The sequence below is a fragment of the Chroicocephalus ridibundus genome, chromosome 1, assembly GCF_963924245.1.
Source record: "Chroicocephalus ridibundus chromosome 1, bChrRid1.1, whole genome shotgun sequence".
Classification (NCBI taxonomy): domain Eukaryota; kingdom Metazoa; phylum Chordata; class Aves; order Charadriiformes; family Laridae; genus Chroicocephalus; species Chroicocephalus ridibundus.
In genome coordinates this window covers 178,701,761-178,721,596 of record NC_086284.1, presented here as the reverse complement: position 1 = coordinate 178,721,596, position 19,836 = coordinate 178,701,761, and the positions used below count along the sequence as shown (strand labels likewise).

Here is a 19,836-nt window from a genome sequence, read left to right as displayed (position 1 = left end):
AATCTTCATCGTCCGAACATGCTCTTCCCAGATACTACTCACGCTTTCACCCCATGTGCATCTTGTTAATGCTTTGAATAAAGACAGGAAAAATACTGAGGGCTGATGCAGCAGAGTTCTTGAGCCAGAAAGCTTGTCTGCACAGGTCATTGTTACCCACATGAAATATAGAAACTGGAGCTCCAAAATCTTAATGCATCATTTGCTGAGTTGCCAGCCTTAAAGTATTAAATATAATATTGTCAACACAAGCACCACTGCTATTTATTCCTGTTTAAATTTGGATGATGCTCTCGTTAGCACTATCTGCAAATTTAGAGTCCTCATTCAAATCCACAAAAACTGAAAATCGCAAAATGTTTCTCTAATGAATGTTGTGAATTTTCCATTCTTCTTCATGTGGATCTTCACCTCTTCACACTCTTAAAAAATAAGACTGGAGATTATCTCCCAAACAAATAAACACGTATGCAAGTTACTAGCAAGTTAAAAAGTAGAAAAGCATTTAATCATATATACTTTGTAACACACACTGAAAGGCACACAAGTAACAACAGCACAAACTCTCATTAAACAAAGCCATAAACAGGCAACGTGAATACTGTTAAAAAAGAAAAGTCAGGCATTTTCAAACATCCTATTACAGAATTTTTAGTATCAGTATCTTAATTAGATTTCTCTCTTTACCACAATTACAGCTTATTATTTAAGCACTTATGCTGTTTTCCTAAAAAGTCTGAAATATGTTTTAACAGAATATTTGTAAACTAGAAAATACTGAAATCCCTTTCTGAGGAGACTTCTGATTTTTTTCATAAATTTTAAGTGATCATTATTTCTACATTAATGCATTTTATCAAATAAATAAAGCGGTATCCTAATGTAAGTCTGAGTTAACAAGATTTACAAGAATCCAATTTACCAGGGATAATTTGTGTAACAACATAAACAGCTTACATCAACAAGCAGAGTTGTGCTCTACAGCTTTTGAAAATGCAGTCTTGGACTCTATATTTTCCATGTGGGTTTTTTTAACTGTAATAAAATAGTTTTTTCAATGATTCCTTTTTGTCACACATAGGTAGGTTAAAAAAAAGTAAAATCCCCCAAATAAGCTCGACAAAAGTTTAGTAGTTTGTTCATTAATGGCTAGTAACATTTTCAACTATAGAATGCAAACACAGAAAATGAGCTAAATTAGCATTGTTCAATCTATGTGTCAACTGCTAGAATTGAAAGATGTTTTATCAGTCCTAGTATCTATATGCACTGCACTTACAAAAATATGGTCTTGGTGAGTTGTCAAGGCCACGCTAGTTCACCAAAGCCTAAAAACACACTATTCCACAAACATAAGCAAAGATTTACAGCAAAAGCTAACTCCCCAAATTTATTAAAGTTTACATCAAAAGGGTACTGAATTATTTCAGTTCAATTCCAAGTCTGACAATTCTAAATAAAGTATTTAGCAAAAAACGAAGTACAATCATCTGGTATGTTGAAGGCCGGGAGAAGTAGGAAGGTCTCATTGCCTAGCATATAAGGCAGAAGAAAACCAACAATGATCTGAACATACAACATATACCAGAAGGCAACATTCCCATGCAATACACAGCATTGACAAGTTAGAGACATGACTACCTTGATAGGTGTTATGAAAGGACAATTAAAGACTTCAAAAGTTAGAATTAAAGACTGTATGTGGGGAAAAAAGATTTCCTTCAGAAAGTTCGATCTTCCAAATTCTTGCCAAATCTTTATCACTGCTTGATCACTTCCCACCCTGATTTGAGAAGCAAAGTAATCCATTTGAGTGATCTGTTGAATGAGAGTCTAGAAACTGCTTTCTTAAACAAATACAATGAAAAGTGGGGAAAATCAGTAAAAGTTTTCAAGGTCAACTCTATGTGGAGCTGTGCAAGGCCCCTTCCACGAGGAGTTCCTGAGTTATGGTGCTGAGAAGCTCCATAATCACAATGCTCTCCTTTGTGCAGTTGAGCTTAAAGTTCCCATGAAAAGTTATACTGATGGCTTTCTAGAAATGGTGGTACCACGTAGAATGCAAAAGGTTGCCTAGTTAAGTCAACTTTATACCTTTATTAAATCCTTTCTAGCACACTGTGGATGCAAAAAGCTAGTTTTTAGGTTCGTTTTGATGTCTCTTGTACCTCAACACATCCAAGTGTTACCACTTTTTACCCTAGATGTCACTTGTATTTTGCTATTATCCAACTTAAAGCCACTGACATTTGGAGGCTCAACAAATTTATTCCACGGAACAAATTATAACTGCAGTGATATGATCAGGATTGGCTTATTCTGACCCTCTAGTTCACTAATGATGGACAAGGCAGAAATAAATTAAAGCCACAATAATTAAAATTACAAGTCCATCTCAGGACCAATGCTATATACAGCTGAGTTAGCCTTGCAACACTAAAATTCTGAATTGGTTACATAAACTGGTAAGCGTAATAAACAAGCACAATCCCCACCATCAGTTTTTCTAATATATTTCTGTCAAACAACCTTGCTGAAGCTTTCTAAGGGAGCGAGTCTGACCTCTAGACCTTTAAAGGCCAGTCTGTAGCCCAAAAGATAAGCTTGTCTTCAGCCTCAGAATAAAGGACAGCATATCTTCAAGAATCTTAAAAATATCGTGTAAAATAAGAAGGTGCAACTTCTTCCTGCAAACATTACGCAGAACAACAACATAAACAGACTTTTTCTGAACAATCACTAAACAATGCTCTGCAGTCATAAAACAGATCTGTACTGGACTCCAAAAAGAAGACTCCCATCCCTGGCTCAGATGACATACTCAGTTCCATATCACAAGAGCGAAAGGAGCAAAGAAAGAAGCAGCAATGTTTTAAACTAAGAAACCAACAACAGGAAAATAAAAGAAATCCAGAGCTATGGTCACGTAAATTAAAACCCAGTATTTATACACTGAAGCACTTAAAATCATTAAATAAATACCACCTACAACTTCATAATGACACATTACATGGTTCACCCTTGGTTCCAAATAGGGAGCTAATGGCCCAAACAGATGCTAAATGTTTACCTCGACTCCCTCATATTAAGACTCAAGTTCTCATCTACTTTCAATCATATTTGTAATACTTGTAATCAGGATCTTACTTAAAACACAAGCAGAAGACACTAATTAAGCTTGTTCCAGTAGATTTTCCAAGTGATGGGCACTGAGCATGCCTCTCCCTGGACGGCTGCTGGCCAGCCAAGGAACTCGACACACATGGTGGTGTTTCCCCCCCCTAACAGCAAAGTACTGGTTGCTCCAAAGACTGCCTCTTCATAGGTTTGATTTCATCTGAACTCAATTATTTTTAACCACAAGCTCTATACAAAATTTGCTTTTCCACATAGGCTTTTTTATTCAGGCAGCAGGAAATATAACCTAGGTAACAATGGCCAAATAGCATCCAACATCATCAAACTGTCCAGCAGCAAAAGCCAAGTATCCATGTCACAGCTCCCCTTTATACACATTAAATCAGTTCTTTGTAGACTGTATCTTACATTTTTTTCTGTTTGAATTCTCTTTTATCCTGTGCCTAGCATGCTTTTGAATTGTTTATTTACATTACCCATCTCCTAAGGATGCATTCAGGTGCCAGTGACTAAAAGTATCTCCATTTAGTTCATAGTAAATGTCTTTAAATACTTTATCTAAACATTTATTATATTTCTGCATATTCTCATCATATAATACTACAGGTATATTGTAAAGACCTTTGTTAATTGGACTTCATTTACAACTGTCAGCCTCAAGTACACCATCACTTTAAACTCTGCTCTTCATATTTTTCAGGCTTGCACAGCATTTCTTTTCCCTATGCAATAAGCTCACATTTTCACCAGCACTGTAATTTCCCTGTAAGAATAACTACCACAGAATAACCACCCAACTTCTAAATGTGGATCAACCACCTCCATAAAAATCAAATCTATGCCTCCTGAGTTGCAGATAGACTAGAAGTTAGTAATTAAAGGTTACTGAAGCCTAGCCCACATGATACCTTTTCAACTACTTAAACTGACTGCAAGCCAATTAGTTCATGAAACTACAGTCTCTCTTCTAATAATGCTCCTGAAAGACTAAGTCAGTGATGACTGATGCTAAAAAAGACACAGATACCTTTAACGAGCTTAAAATCACTTATATAAGCCTAGAAATAATAAGAGGGGAAAAAAAGCAGAAGAGAAGATTTAATATCTGCAAGGAGTTTGACATAGCATAATCAAGTCTTAGTGCCTTTCAAACCAGTTTTAATGACCTTCCTATGAGTGAAAGCCCTTAAAAAAGCACAACAGTTTCCTGTTATAAATTAGTGGGAATAGCAACATTAAAAGGAAGACTTTGATATAATATTCAAATACATTTATATAACTACAACATTTGTCTAATAAGGGATACAACACAGTACATAGAGAGAATAACCAAAAAACATAAAATTACAAACAAGTTATATATGTATATTCTACAGAAAATAATTCCAGACTAAACACAACACAAGCCAGAAAACATCAGGTGCTGTTCCAGTGAGATAACAGCAGCTTTTAGAAAATATATCAGAGCTACCTATGGTTAGCACTGAAAATACTACCATAATAATTCTTAAAATACACTAAAAGACTACCAGATTCAACCTGTTAACAATTATCTTTGGTTTCAAAGCTTTTGTCTTTTTATCTGAGTGGTACTGAATGGGAAAACAAGAAAGTGATTCAAAGTTACCTGAGAAACTGTCTTTATTACTCTGATGGACTAATATCATTACTTTGAGAAAGCACACTACAGGAGTTAGGGGGGCTCATACCAAAAAATAAATAATCTCAGAAACACTACTCATGACAAGAACTAAAGGAAGCATAGATGACTTGCATGGCTGCCAAGAGTAAAAGGAGAGAGAATGTTAATGAAAAAAGCCTGAAGTTTTCAGTTTTCACTAAGGACTCCACACAGCATAACAAACATGTCTAACCATACCCTAGGCAACAGGACAACAGAAGCAGTTTCAAATGCAAATAAACACTAGGAGAGTAATTAAGGCTTGCTTTTTGTTTTGGTTGTTGGTTTGGTTTTTTTGTTTTGTTTTTTTTAAACAGACTATCAACATGTCAGGTCTACTGACAAGTTTCATTTTGCATCCAATCAGCTCACGCAGATCCCCTCAGAGTTTGTTTTCAAGAGATTTAGCAAGGCAGAGGACTGTTTGAAAGCTGGCAAAAGGTAGTGTTGAGGTAATTTTTTTTCCCCTTTCCTAAAGGGAAGGGCCTTTCAGTAGAAGTAATTGTTAAAAGATCTTTCCACAAAGGTTCCAGGCTTAGCTGGTGTATCATAACACTTCTGTGTAAAGACACAGGGCCAGGACAACAACTAAATACATGAGACATTAATGTGACGATCAGTTACAGGATTACACACAGGTAATGATTTACCATCAGGTGGACTGTTCTCCCACACATCATAACATGCTTTAATAAACTAGTGTACCACGTAATGCATTTCTTTCACTTTGTGATTAATACATAGGATGCAAAGAATTACATACAATATTTCAATATGCCTTCTTCCTTACCTCTTCATTGTGAAAGACCGTGTTTTTGAACCAACATTTGGAACAGATAATTAATGTCAGCATTTAAGTTCTTTAAAACCTCTGTAAAAGAAAAAGCTTTGTCTTACCATGGCTGTGGCCAGTTCCTGGGCTGAGAGAAGGCTGGAATAACTCTTTGGTTGGAGTAAAATAGGCTTCTTTCCCCTGGCGCTGGCTCATTTTTCCTGGAGTTAAAAGCTGTGATTCATCACTGTTTGTTACCGCTGCTGAAATAGAAAATGGATGCTCATTCAATGATGCTATGTGCTTGTGCATAGATTTCTATTAACAACTTCACTGCTATCTGTGAAACTGGTATTCAAATGCTGTCTTGCACAATTTTTCATTCTTGAAAATAAGGATTTCAAACCAGAGATTTGCTTTGGAGGGGACAGCAGAAAGGAGCCAACGAGACTGGTCTAAGACATGAGGCAGAAGATGAAAACGAAAACTAGAAGGACGTAGGAAAGGCTGCTACTGAATACAGATACAGCACTGAGCTGTTACTTAACTTACAAAATCCTGCTTTCTTTGCCACTTTTGTGATTGTTCTTGGTTTAACTAGCCACAACACAGCCAACCCAGAAAACGGCTTGCCAGATCAAGCTGTGCCACCATCCCAGAAAGCTAAGATGAACATATGCACATACATCACAAGAAACAAGTCTTATTAATAAAGATCATGTATAGACTCTGTCAAGGGAAAGGTTTAAAGCAGAAGAGTTACTATCCTTGAATATTACCAGTCTTACCAGACTTGTTGGATGTCTTTAGCTATTTGTAGGATCGCCTGGCCAGCCATCCTGTTTATGGCGTCTGTACATTTCTTTAAGCTGCACACAACAAAATGGTACCTTTTTGATAGTGGAAGAACGAATGGCTGACTCAGGAACACATGTCTTGTGGAAGTAGACAGACTGACAAAAAGAGATCAGAGGGGGAAACAAAAGTTTCTCACTGAAGAAGAGCCTGCCTAAAAGATTGGAACTTATGACACAGCTCATTTTAAGAATTCCCAACCTTTCTTCAAACTGTTTTACAAGTTCAGTAGAAGATCTAGCCTAAACAAATAAGTTCCTTTTTCTGAAAGGAATCTGCAAAGGGCAAAGAGGCCCTCCTCGTAGCTTTATTTCTACTATTACTACAGTAACGGAACCATTTTTACAGCAAAGCCTAGCATAAACACAAGGCAGTATGAAGAATGCAAGGATGCCAGGATATTCCCCTGTACTATTTTCCTACATGAGATAAACCATCTAAAGCTCTGTTACAGACAAACTATACCCTATGCAGACTGCTGCTTTGGAAAAATATGTGAGGAGACGGACAGCAGAGGTAAAGAGCTCATTTTACCAGTTCAGAGTTCAAGTCTGTCAGTGCCAGAAGGCCAATACTTCAAAGTAGTGACTGACTTTGCTCTTCTTACGGTACCACCAAACTAGCTTTTCCTTTTCCTGCAGCTACAAGTAAGGGGAAAGGAGGGGAGCAGGGGAGTTGCCGAAGTCTTGGGAAGGGACTGCACCACAAAAGTATCTGAACTGAAAAATAAAAGGGGAGCTAGAAAACAGCTACTTCACAGGCTCACACAAAATGGGTCTCTTCAAGGGGAATGAGCTATGCTTACTTGTTTTAAAAATGTTTAAGGTGCGGGGAAGTAAGTACCAATATTGAACCAACTAGCTGAAAGGCACCCTCTAAGAGCCACCGGCCATTCAGCTACATAAGAATGGCATTTCGCAGCCCCTCACGCAGGTGTCCCTGGCCAGCCCCCCCACTGTGGGCAGTGCTCTGGCCCCACAGGTGAGCACCTTGCCTGCCGCGCTGCCAGACATGTTGGAGACCCCCTTTGCAGCAGGAATGGCACTAACGACCTTTCCTTGAGTGACCTGGGCAGAAGGCTTGTTTCTGAACAGGCAGCATGCAGCACTGATAGCTTTTTTTTAAGCTTTGGAAATTCCAAAGTTTTTTTAAGCTGCTGAGACGCAATCATTTCTGAGGCAGTATTGGCCAGCAATCTGGAGCATAAGCAAGCTCTGCACTCAAGTTTTACCAAAGCATGAACTGAACTCAGTGATGTTAACTCAATAACACCCACAGGGTTACAAGCTTCAAGTTCACTATTGAATTCATGCACCTTCGTTAGTCTGCAGACTCAATTTGGGTCCTGCAAAGACTGCTAGCAGTGTCAGACGAGCTCTTTTCCTACAAAATACAGTTCATGTATCACCTAACATAGAATATCTTGTGGTAAGCACTTTGCATACCTGGGGATTCAAGATGAACTTAAATCAAGTGGGCTTTTGAGAAATTCAATTTATAAAGCTGAAGGACGATTAGCAGGAAAGTTTTAAAATCTCCTTTTTTATAAAAAGCATCATAAAAGTACTAAACAAATGGAAATAAATCAATTAAGAATATAAATGTCTATTCACGCTGTAGCAGCCACTAGGGAGAAGTTGTCCCCTTCCTTCAAAATGCCTCACCCTGATGCTCAGACGTTTGCTTTGGGATGAGGGAGAAAACAAGGCAAGGGAGAGCATACCTGTTGCTTTGAGCAGGGGACAGTGAATAAGATCACTAAGAGGCTTCCATCTTTTTTCTCTAAAAGACTGACTAATGTCCTGATTTTTTACCACTGTAAAATCAGCAGGACCTTCAGGGAGTTAACGAGATCTGTAAAGATATGCCTTAAGCATCTTATGGCAGGAGCTCTGGAACCTTAAAAGACAGAGATGGAAACAAAGAAAACTATTATAAAGAAAAGGAAAAAATACTTGGAAAGGAGAAAGAAGAGGGAAAAGTTATGCTAGTAACAAACCTGATTTTTCAAGATACCATTAAATCAAACACCTACTGCTTGAAGCAGATCTTTTTAAGAGAGTAGATGTAATTTGTGCATATTAATTGATAATTTAGCAATTTGTAGAGGCTCCTTGGCTGCTGTTTATAGCTTCTGATGGACTGATTTTATAAACTGTATAAAAATGCGCTGCATGTAAAGTCATCCATTTACTGACAATGCTTCACGGTCCTACAACTAATTTTGAACTCATCTGAAGCACGAAATGATTTTATCCTGGAATTTCGTTATGTTCACAGAATAAAACCAATAGTGATACTGAAAGAGTGCAATGGTCATTTACTCTAGTGACCTTGCTCACTTGTGAAATAAAAGTTAGAATGAACGACTAAATGATGTTCCAAGTCAAACATGTTTTTCTTATTTGCCCAAAATACCAAACTGAAACTTACAGTTTTGGACTCAGGTGTCCCCAGGTACATGCAGTGTACCTGCAAAACCACACGCAGTTTCTGACTAATCTTCAAAGCACTCACACTTTCTAGTGAGTTTTGGTGAGGAGAACCAAAACTTGATTTTTTTTTAAGTGTTCCTGGTGAACACCTCACCTATGGAAGTGATCAGAGGCCTGAAGCACCTTCTCCTACGAAGAAAGGTGAGACAGTTGGGGTTGTTCAGCCTGGAGAAAAGAAGGCTCCAGGGAGACATTATAGCAGCCTTTCAATATATAAGGGAGGCTTGTAAGAAAGCTGGAGAAAGACTTTTTATCAAGGCTTGTAGTGACAGGACAAGGGGCAACGATTTTAAACTGAAAGAGGACAGATTTAGATAGGACATAGGAAGGAAATTTTTTACAATGAGGGTAGTGAGACACTGGAACAGGTTGTCCAGAGAAGCTGAGGATGCCCCATCCCCGGAAGTGTTCAAGAGCAGGCTGGATGGGGCTTTGAGCAACCTAGCTTAGTGGAAGATGTCTCTCCCCACAGCAGGGGGGTTGGACTAGATGATCTTTAAAGGTCCCTTTCAACCCAAACGATCCTATGATCCTAATTCTTCTTAGATTTCACATGCCGTCTCCACAACTTGAAAGACGGATTTGTTAGGCATACGCCTAACGTATCCAACAAGACATACATTAGCATTGCCAACCATTCCTTCCACCCAATGGCCTCAAAGTGGTGATTTATTTTCAGACTCAGATTTCAGAGCACCCATCCACGAGAAAGAAGATCTCCATCCATCCTCTCCTTCACCTGTGTGAGTTTAAACCCATACCATCCATCTCCTTGAATATGAGTAGTGGGTTATTTTAGAGAAGAAACATCACTTAGTAAGTATCAAATCCTCCTCGCGACTCTTTGGAGGGCACATTTCAATACCAACAGAACTATTAGAGTTGATAGTACATACTTTGTTCAATTTCCTCATACTGGCCATCAAATTACTAATATATAGTTTGTCAGTAAGATTCATGCATCAGAAGAAACACAAATTGAGGTCTTTACAGCCAATTTATTTCATCAGATAAAGCTATGAAAAAAAATAATATCTGAAGTGGCAGATTCCCAGTCTTCTGTTTCTACAATGAGCATGTGGAAGTGCCCACACTCTTGAAAATAGCACAAGGACATCAGATATAGGAAAAGTTTTATTATATTCAATTCCACGTTATTTTTGAATGACTATAATCATCTAACGCCACGGCTTCTGCACATATTTCTCAACAGAAAGAAAGAATTTGTGCCTACATCTTTTCCTTTCCCACATATGCAAACCCTTAATCCCAGGCAAAATTATTCTGCCAATCACACGATTATACTAACACCCATGAACCGATGGCACTAACAAGTCTTTGCTCCCTTCATGCACATACATATACACACAGAAGTTTTCCCTATCACCAAACCAGGTCCAGTCCTTATTTGAGTATTACACTATACACACCTGTTAATTTCAATAAATTTATATATTCAGAAATGAAGTGTAACATATAGCACCATAAACAGACAAGCTCAAACATAAAACTGTTTCTGAACCATTATTTCCACGTCTGTATTGTCAACACTACAATAAAATTTGAAGGTTTCATTTCAAACTGATAAATATAATTTTTTTTCTTCCAGATAAGTAATTTAAAAGATTATTTTTATTTTCTAGCCATGACTGGGAGAGGTGAAGAATAAACTTTTCCCACTAAAAAAAAAAAATAAAAATGGTTAATGCAGGGAAACACTTAGATGAGTAGTATGCCAGGTAAAATACTTTTCCAACAGTAAATTCCTGTTGTACTTCAGCTTCCCAATGACAACACAGAAGAAAACCCAGTATTTAGCCCAACACCATATCTGCAAAGATATATGCTATTATGAACATATGTATAAACATACTGTAGGAGAGGGGAGCCACTTACTTGATGGTCCATGAGAGTCTCTGTTATCACCATGATGCTGTGCACACATACAATTGAAGAACGAAGAACAGCAAACAAAAAAATCCAGGCCAGGAAGAAGCAAGTGCACAAAAGTAGCAGCAGCGGGAAAGAAGGACAATGAAAACAGTGTTAGTTCATGACTAAAATACAACATGCACCTCAATACCGAAGGCAAGACCTCAAGAGACTTAGCAGTTTCGAAAAGTTGAAGCAACAAAACTGACAAATATGCTTATAGAAGCCATCATTGTATATGGTTAGTAAACAGCAACTGCTCCAACTGCTAATTCTGAGTGTAACCTCTCCATCAGCAATTTAGTGCTCATATGACTTGATACGCTATACATTTTAAGAAATTTTTAGCTGTAATGTTTTCAGAAGACAAGCTCTGAAGAAAGCTGAAATAACACAAGATTTGTTTCCAAAACTGCTCCACTTTCAGACAGGTGTTTTGGAAAGACAAAACCTTTAAGCAATCAGTAATGTGCAAGCACCCACTAATGACAGATCTAAGCCTAATTGTTTTTGCACACAAACACGAACTTAGAAGCCACAGATTCAGTTCATCTACAAATACAGGTAACATTTTAAAATGCTTAGGATGCCAGACAAGCAGCGCAGTTTTAAATTTAGGAGGACATTTTATATCAAAGTATTTCCAAAGAATCAAGTTGTATAAAAAAAATGATCTCTGTCCCACTGAATGCATCAAATATAGGCACTACAGGAGAGTAATTACATTGTAATACCGTGTACTCCTTTCCGACATTCGATCAAATCTTTTATAAATCATTACTACCCAAGGCCACAATCTGTGCTCAGATGTAAGGTAAGTTCCACCTATGTCTTAAAGGATTTACTACCTTTGAAACCCACGAATAACAGAAAAGGAGGAGAAAACAAACAAACTGATCAGCATTAACATTTCCTCCTTAAAAATAAGATAAATCCAAACATACTGTATCTTCTATATCCCAAGCAAAAACCTTCTGCTCCATAAAGGAGAGAAATCCTTGCCGTGCTTTAACGAGGATCCAGTCTTGCCTCTCTGTTATCAGGACTAAACAGCAGGAAATGTGAAAAAGAAAAAGAAAAATCTTCGGAAGCAGGAGTCTTGTCTTACGCTCTTGATCTCAAAACACGGATTTTTATCCCTCGAAGCTGCTTAGGCGTGTTAAATTGAAACTGCAATGTGAAAGTGTAAAGTATTGCAATCAGAATACTACAATTGCAGTACACAGCTTTGGAAAGGTGGAAAGGAAGGGAGGGAACCCTTCTTTCATAATTTTGCACTTTCTGGAAAAGGACTTGATTAAACAAGAGAAGCTGAAATAAATTATAAGCGCACTTGGTAAACAATCTTCTCTCCCTGTGAGAGACTAAATTTAGGTCAAAGAGTGAAACACTGCTAAGGGAACCCATGGACTTACCAGACAGGCTTATGTACTAGCACATGAAACGCATTCAAGAATTCAATGGTTTTTAAGGCGACGCATTTCATTTTAATGTACAGGTAACATACTGCAGACTAGGAAACACGTTACGTTCTGGCAATAACTGTATTATCCTATGCCGGTTTTAGATTCAAGACAATAGTGAGTGCAAAAGAGCAAGATAAAGGAGTCTGCTGTAACTGTACAGAGATCCAGCAACCAGCTGAAGGAATGGGAACACCACTATTCAGCACCGGTCTGCTTTATTTCACACTAAAAGTTGGGAAGCGAGAGAAGAGAACTGGAAAAATAAATTGTTAACAGACATACAGGATCAGAAGTTCCTGAGACTCAGACAGCATGTTCGCTCGCGGTACGTACTTACAGGTTGAAGAAACAGAGTGAAAAAGCACGGCAGCAGGTCCTGTCTCACTGCCTGCCTCTCAAGCAGCCTTGACCAAGATACAACATGACACCACAGAGCAGGGCAACCCGTCACCCGAGACGATGCAGGGGCTTTTTATGTAAATATTTTAGCATTGCATGGTTAATCCTATGAACTGGTATAAACAGCTCCTACGCCAGAGGCTGAAACACAAGCCTGGCTAACTCTGTCCCTGATCTTCTCCAACAGACATTCTGTTTACACACCAAACTGCCTCCGTTGCTGGTCAACTCCCTCTCTTCGTTAGAACAATTTGGGCCTGCATATTTACCTAAAGCTTCCAGAATATATGTTTCTAAATATTGATGCAAGATGTTAAGATACTCAAATGAGACTCTTTTGGACAAAAAGACCTCTTCATTTTCCAATAGCCTATTGCACCTCTATCATCTGCAATTCATATCACTGCAGATCCGGGATTCAAACCCCTAAGGGAACAAAATGTGACAGTTTTACTACTTCAATGTTTTCTCTGAAAAGAATGCCCTCGGGGCATTCCTGTCTATCACATCCCACAATTTTTATTCCAAATATATAAAATTAAGAGAAACACACACTTATTTCCAGAAACACTGCCTACCCTTATTTTCACATTTATTTAATTGAAGACTTTGATTACAGATTACAGAACAAGTCCTTCGACAAGGGAGGTTCTCAATACTACGTGACTGATTTAGCTTCTGCCGAGGCACATTTAGTTAAAAATATTGCTACCAAAACATACAAAACCTAGCCCTCCTCCCAGTTAAGTTTTAGATTAAGACTAAGGAATAAAACCAGCAATATAAACCATCAAAAAAGTCATCAGCCACAATTCTGTTTTCATACAAAAGCAGCTCTGTGCTTCAGAAAAGTACTATTTTTAAACATTCATTTCTCAGAAATAAAGCTTATAACAACTGCTACTGAATCTAAAATTGTATCTGCCAACTTGTCCTATAAAACAAAATCCTTTTCCTGTTGAAAATTAGGGTAAAAGCAAAAACATATGTCATTCTAGAAGGTCTGAATCTCACATTGCGAAAGACACGTTTTTTAAAAATACTTACTAGATTTACATCTAAACCTACAGTTAAATTCTTAATAGAGTTTAAGTGTTTTAAAGCCAAGTTAGAGCTTTCGCCCTGCTGTAGACAGACTGTTCCTGAAGACATTCTCTAATACTTGTAAATCACTAAGATTAATCATGTTACATTTAAATTCAGGACCACTAACCCAACCTGCAAAGCTGATCAGTAAAAAGGACCTCTATTCTATACTTCAAGGAAAAACCAAATACAAAACCAAAGTGCCTAGTATTCTGCACTGATTTAATGGTGCCAGACTACAAAAACAGTTTGCTGAGCTGTCATAACAGATACAGTATATATCAACCTAATTATTAGACAGGAAAAGCATTTAATGTAAGACTTGTCTCCCTAGATTCTGTAAAGAAAAACACACAATAACAAGTTCTGTGATCTCCTCCACTGTTTTTCTTTTACAGGTAAGCCAAATAACACATTAGAAAGCTGACACCTGGAAAATGGGCTTTTTCAGGTACCTCCTAGAAACCCCCCAAAGGACTTAAACCATGTAGCAAAATGTTGATCAGTATTCTTCACACATGTTTGCAACTCATGTATTTTGTGGATTTTAATCAGACAAATGGAATTAAAAAAAATTAAAAAATCAGATTGTACCTACAGTCAGAAATACAGAAAAATCTCAAACACAAACCTTCAAAAAATTAAAAATTCTGTGAAGTGTCAGGATTTGCATACACTCAAGGTCTTCAAAATTACTGGGTCCAATCTCTCTTAAAATATACCCTTTTTTAATATTTCATTTTCAACTTTTTACTATGGTGTACACCAGACCAAGTATATTAGACTCCCAGATGAGCTTTCAAAAATGTTTTTAACAGTTGTGGGACAACACACAAAACTTCACATTGTAACTGCAATTAAGATAGACAGTTACTCCACTAAATAATATTTTGATAAGATATGCTTAAAGTAGCCAATCACAATATACCGTCAGTTAAAAAAAAAGTTATTCTGAGATGACACTTCAGGTGCCTAAGCACACAGGATAAAAGGTAAAGCTAACCTTACAAAGAATCTTCATGGTTGGAAAGGACCCTTAAGATCATCGAGTCCAACCAAACAATCTACAATCTCTGCCCTTCAGAGCACGCCCTGAAGTGCCAAATCTAGACGTTTCTTGAACACCTCTAGGGATGGTGACTCAACCACCTCCCTGGGCAGGCTGTTCCAGTGCCTGACCACTCTTTCAGTAAAGTAATTCTTCCTAATATCTAATCTAAACCTCCCCTGCCGCAACTTCAGACCATTTCCTCTGGTCCTGTCATTGTTCACCTGGGAGAAGAGGCCAACACCCACCTCTCTCCAGCCTCCTTTCCGGTAGCTGTAGAGGGCAATGAGGTCTCCCCTCAGCCTCCTCTTCTCCAAGCTAAACATGCCCAGCTCCCTCAGCCTCTCCTCATAGGACCTGGTCTCCAGACCCCTCACCAGCCTGGTAGCTCTCCTCTGGACATGCTCCAGTGCTTCAATGCCCCTCTGGTACAGAGGGGCCCAGAACTGAACACAGCACTCGAGGTGAGGCCTCACCAGTGCCGAGTACAGAGGCACGATCACTTCCCTACTCCTGCTGGCCACGCTATTCCTGACACAAGCCAGAATGCTGTTGGCTTTCTTGGCCACCTGGGCACACTGCTGGCCCATGTTAAGCTGGCCGTACACCAGCACCCCCAGGTCCTTCTCTGCTAGGCAGCTTTCCAGCCACTCAGCCCCAAGCCTGTAGCATTGCTTGGGGTTGTTGTGACCAAAATGCAGGACCCCACACTTGGCCTTATTAAACCTCATACAGTTGGCCTTGGCCCATCGATCCAGCCTGTCCAGGTCCCTCTGTAGAGCCCTCCTACCCTCAAGCAGATCAACTCCCACCTAGTTTGGTGTCGTCTGCAAACTTACTGAGGGTGCACTCAACCCCCTCATCCACATCATTGATAAAGATATTAAACAAAACCGGCCCCAAAACTGAGCCCTGAGGGACACCACTGGTGACCGGCCGCCAAGAGGATGTCACCCCATTAATCACAACTCTCTGGGCACAGCCATCCAGCCAGTTTTTAACCCAGCGAAGAGTACACTTGTCTATGCCATGATTCGCCAGCTTCTGCAGGAGAATGCTGTGGGGGACGGTGTCAAAGGCCTTACCAAAGTCCAGATAGACAATGTCCACAGCCTTCCCCGCATCCAGAAGGCGGGTCACATGGTCACAGAAAGAGATCAGGTTGGTTAAGCAGGACCTCCCCTTCCTAAACCCATGCTGCCTGGCCCTGATCCCTTGGCTGCCCTGCACTTGCTGTGAGAGCTCACTCAAGATGATCCTCTCCATGATCTTTCCTGGTACCGAGGTCAGGCTGACAGGCCTCTAGTTCCCCGGATCCTCCTTCCAACCCTTCTTGTAGATGGGCATCACATTAGCCACCCTCCAGTCATCTGGTACCTCCCCTGTTGACCAGGATTGTTGATAAATGTTGGAGAGAGGCTTGGTGAGCTCTCCCGCCAGCTCCCTGAGTACTCTTGGGTGAATCCCATCCATCCCCATAGACTTATGTACATCTAGGTGCAGAAGCAGATCATTGACTACTTCCTCCTGGATTTTGGGTGGGCTGTTCTGCTCTCCATCCTTATCTTCCAGCTCAGGAGGCTGAGCACCCTGGGGATAGCTGGTCTGACTATTGAAGATGGAGGCAAAGAAGGCATTAAGTATCTCAGCCTTCTCCTTGTCCCTGGTTGCAACCTTCCCCCCAGCATCCAGTAAGGGATGGAGATTCTCCCTGGCTTTCTTTTTGTTGATGTATTTAGAAAAGCTTTTTTTGTTGTCCTTAATGTTAGTGGCCAAGTTGAGCTCCAGCTGGGCTTTCGCCTTCCTAATTTTCTCTCTGTATAACCTAACGAGATCTCTGTAATAACCTACATTCTTCTGTAGACACCTTACATTCTTCTGAAGCAGACTTGGTAAATCATATAAAGCCTTATTTCAAGATACCTTCTTAAAATCATGCTATTGTGAAGGCCTGTCACAAAAAGAAAACTAACACATTTCAAGTTACTTAAGAAGTTTTTTGTAAACCAGTACTTTTTTTTTTGTCATTTTAGGAAACAAGGAGCACAGCAACTCAACTGACAGGTTTTTTTTTTTTTTTTAATGTCCTATTGCACAGTTGACAGATGATACTCCTAGCATGTTATGCCTGGGATATAGATGTATTGGCCCTGCAAAAAAATCAATGAACTTGTTTATTACAGAAAAATCCCAAGGATTTTCTTAATGCACTGCAAAATAGTTTGTCTCCAAATTCATCAATTCAGATAAGAACAGTAATAAAGCACTTGGATTGACTTAATAGCTCTATGTAGTAGTTGAACCTTCACAAATATAATGAGGTGTTAAACTTGAGCTTCACCTCAGTTATAGAAAAGCTAACCTATTTTGCCTTTGGAAGGCAGTGTTTTGTATCAAAGCAGCTTTGGAAACTAAAAAACATTTCCTGGTTCAGCTATTAGAGTGCTTCCACATAACACAAAAATTAAGTGAAAAAATTAAATTCTGAAATAATTTCAACATTACGATGATTAAATATCACAGTACCCACCAGCCTTTCCTGTTTTTAAATTGTTAAGCACAAAAGAAAGAGCTGGTATTTTCACTACTTCAGAAATTTTATAATCAGCACAGATTATCAACTCTTGCACCTGAAATTAATCTGACAATATATGATTATCACTCCTCCTGCCTTTTCTACTCCCTGTTCCACCAAGAAATACATCATTTTTTCCTTTTGTCCACAGTCACTAACGAGTAAAGTGCCAATTAATAAGACTGACAGGGATACCTTTTTCTTTTGAGACTCAGAGACACCAAGGATCAAATCCAAGAACCAAATGTTTCTTGACATCCCACCCTCTTCCCGTGAGAATCTAGCAAATGATGGGTGATGCTACATGATATTCCAAATGCATTCACCAGAAAAGTATCAATTCAAAGCAAACTATAACAGATTCAAGCCGTTTAACCCTCTCCGTGCAAAGGCACCTTCACATTCATCTGCCACATTTAAGTTACTCACTGAATTTTTATCAAGTTCCCCGTCAACCAGAACGACCTCCATGCTGAAAGGGTGTGTTGTCTGGCTCCCTGTCAGTTAGAGTTCCTCCATCCTGCCACTCGACATCCTGGAGGGGGAAAGAAAAATATAACAATTCACCTTCAATGGCTGAAATCCGTAAAAAGCTATACTCTCTCCTCTATGTTTTAAGAGGTTAAATAGCTTCCTATTGTAACTTTGTATGTTACAGTTCCTTGCAAGACATGCACGTTACCCATAAAAGTCAACTTTTTAGGAAAAGAGGGAGAGGATAGTTTCAAATAAAATGGCTAAACCAAAAGCTACTCACAGAGGCAAGCGTTTACTTTTAACCACGCTTGCATCAAATAAGGAAAAATTATGCTGGAAGAACACAAGCGAAAAAGAAAGAAAAAAAAAAAAGAACAAGGAAACCCACAGGTTTTGCCCTGTATTTCCCCTTGTTTCAGAGTCCCCAGAAGCACACCACTCCTGCCACGCAGGCACGCACAGCAGATAAGCTGTTTGGGTAGATAAAAGCTATTCTGGAGGAGCCAGAGTTTAGGGCTTCCCAGCATAACTCCAGAAACAACCATGTATTACTTTGTGGAACCGAAACACAGAAATTAAATAATTTTTGCAAACCAGCACCCTCTGTGGCAGAGTGGCCACTCAGCTGGCTGTCACCACACACCACCAGAAAGCATTGCCTTGTTCTCTAGACATGTCCTATTTACTTTTTTTTTTTTTTTTTGCTACAGAATGAAAGGTTCGATAAACCTTAGTATTCACACCACATTTGAAGTCACCAGTGAGACAAGAAAACAGTCTGGAATCAAGCAGAACTCGGTGAAAAAAAAACACGTCTCAACCGTTCATTCATTTAGTGTGTTTCAGGAGGGAAGCAGATCAAAATAGGATGCCCACAAGAGATGCCCATCAACAGCCCATTGCTCTACTTCTCTATCCAAGGCTCCCATGAGCAAAAGATACAAGTGGATGAGACGGCTGTAAGCTGGCCTGTTCCAAACAGAAAAGACAGCATCCCACAGGGAGAAAACCGCCCAGTCCCACCCTCCAGGAAGCCACACTCACACTGCCCTTCCCTCCCGTCAGAGCAAGTGTTTGATCAGAGAATTAGCCCAAGGATTACTTTTTTTTCTTTCTTTTTTTCTTGGGTGCGGTGAAGGGGCAGGAAGCAGCTAAGTCACAAATCAGATTGCTAAACCAACACTTGTGCAAGAGTAGGGGTAGCACGGAGATGGTGACTTTGTTTTCATAGAATGGTTAGAGTTGGAAGAGACCTTAAAGATCATCTAGTTCCACCCCCGCCCCGCCATGGGAAAGGACACCTCCCAGTAGACCAGGCTGCTCAAAGCCCCATCCAGCCTGGCCTTGAACACTTCCAGGGATGGGGCATCCACAACTTCCCTGGGCAACCTGTTCCAGTGTCTCACCACCCTCATAGCGAAAACTTTCTTCTTATTATCTAATCTAAATCTACCCTCTTCCATTTTGAAGCCATTAGCCCTCGGTCCTATCACTACATGCCTTTAAGCTACAGTTTTATCATACTGTGCTTAGGATATACACAAAACTATGGCTTCAGCTCAAGCTTTGGCAGAAACAGATTAACTGAGCACAGAGGCTGATTGCAGGGGGTGACGTGGTAGGAGGCATCACAGCCCCTCCAGGGAGCCTGAGGAGCATCCTGGGTGCAGGAGAAGGGAAAGGAGAGGACCAGGAGGGCACACAACAAGATTTTGCTATTCAAAGCCTGCCTCAGGAAATACGCACTCAAGAAAACAAATCTCATTGTAAAGAAAGACCATTTGTACAACTGCTTTCAATTTTTTATTATATTTTTTGTTCTCATATTTTGTAAAGCAAATTAGAATTAAAAATCCCTGAGGAAGAACATACAGAATTAACACATTTATAGCAAGTTACCATAACATATGCC

General features: G+C 39.4%; 1 protein-coding gene across 7 annotated transcripts in view; it reads right to left on the bottom strand.

Moving 5' to 3' along the window:
• Window positions 1-19,836, bottom strand: part of OSBPL8 (oxysterol binding protein like 8) — a 95,707-nt gene that overhangs the window by 45,419 nt on the left and 30,452 nt on the right. For 2 of the 7 annotated variants that reach the window (XM_063322891.1, XM_063322892.1), the window contains exons 2-3: window positions 17,877-17,982; window positions 5,717-5,854 (exon numbers count right to left, since the gene is read on the bottom strand). Coding sequence is in view for 5 of the 7 variants with exons in the window: in XM_063322892.1 (XP_063178962.1) it covers window positions 5,717-5,807 (91 nt within the window). In the remaining 2 variants the exon portion in view is untranslated. Of the gene's footprint in view, window positions 1-5,716; window positions 5,855-6,379; window positions 6,506-10,837; window positions 10,875-17,876; window positions 17,983-19,836 lie in introns of those variants that run through there. The other 5 variants (XM_063322889.1, XM_063322890.1, XM_063322893.1 and 2 more) reach the window with 5 other exon arrangements.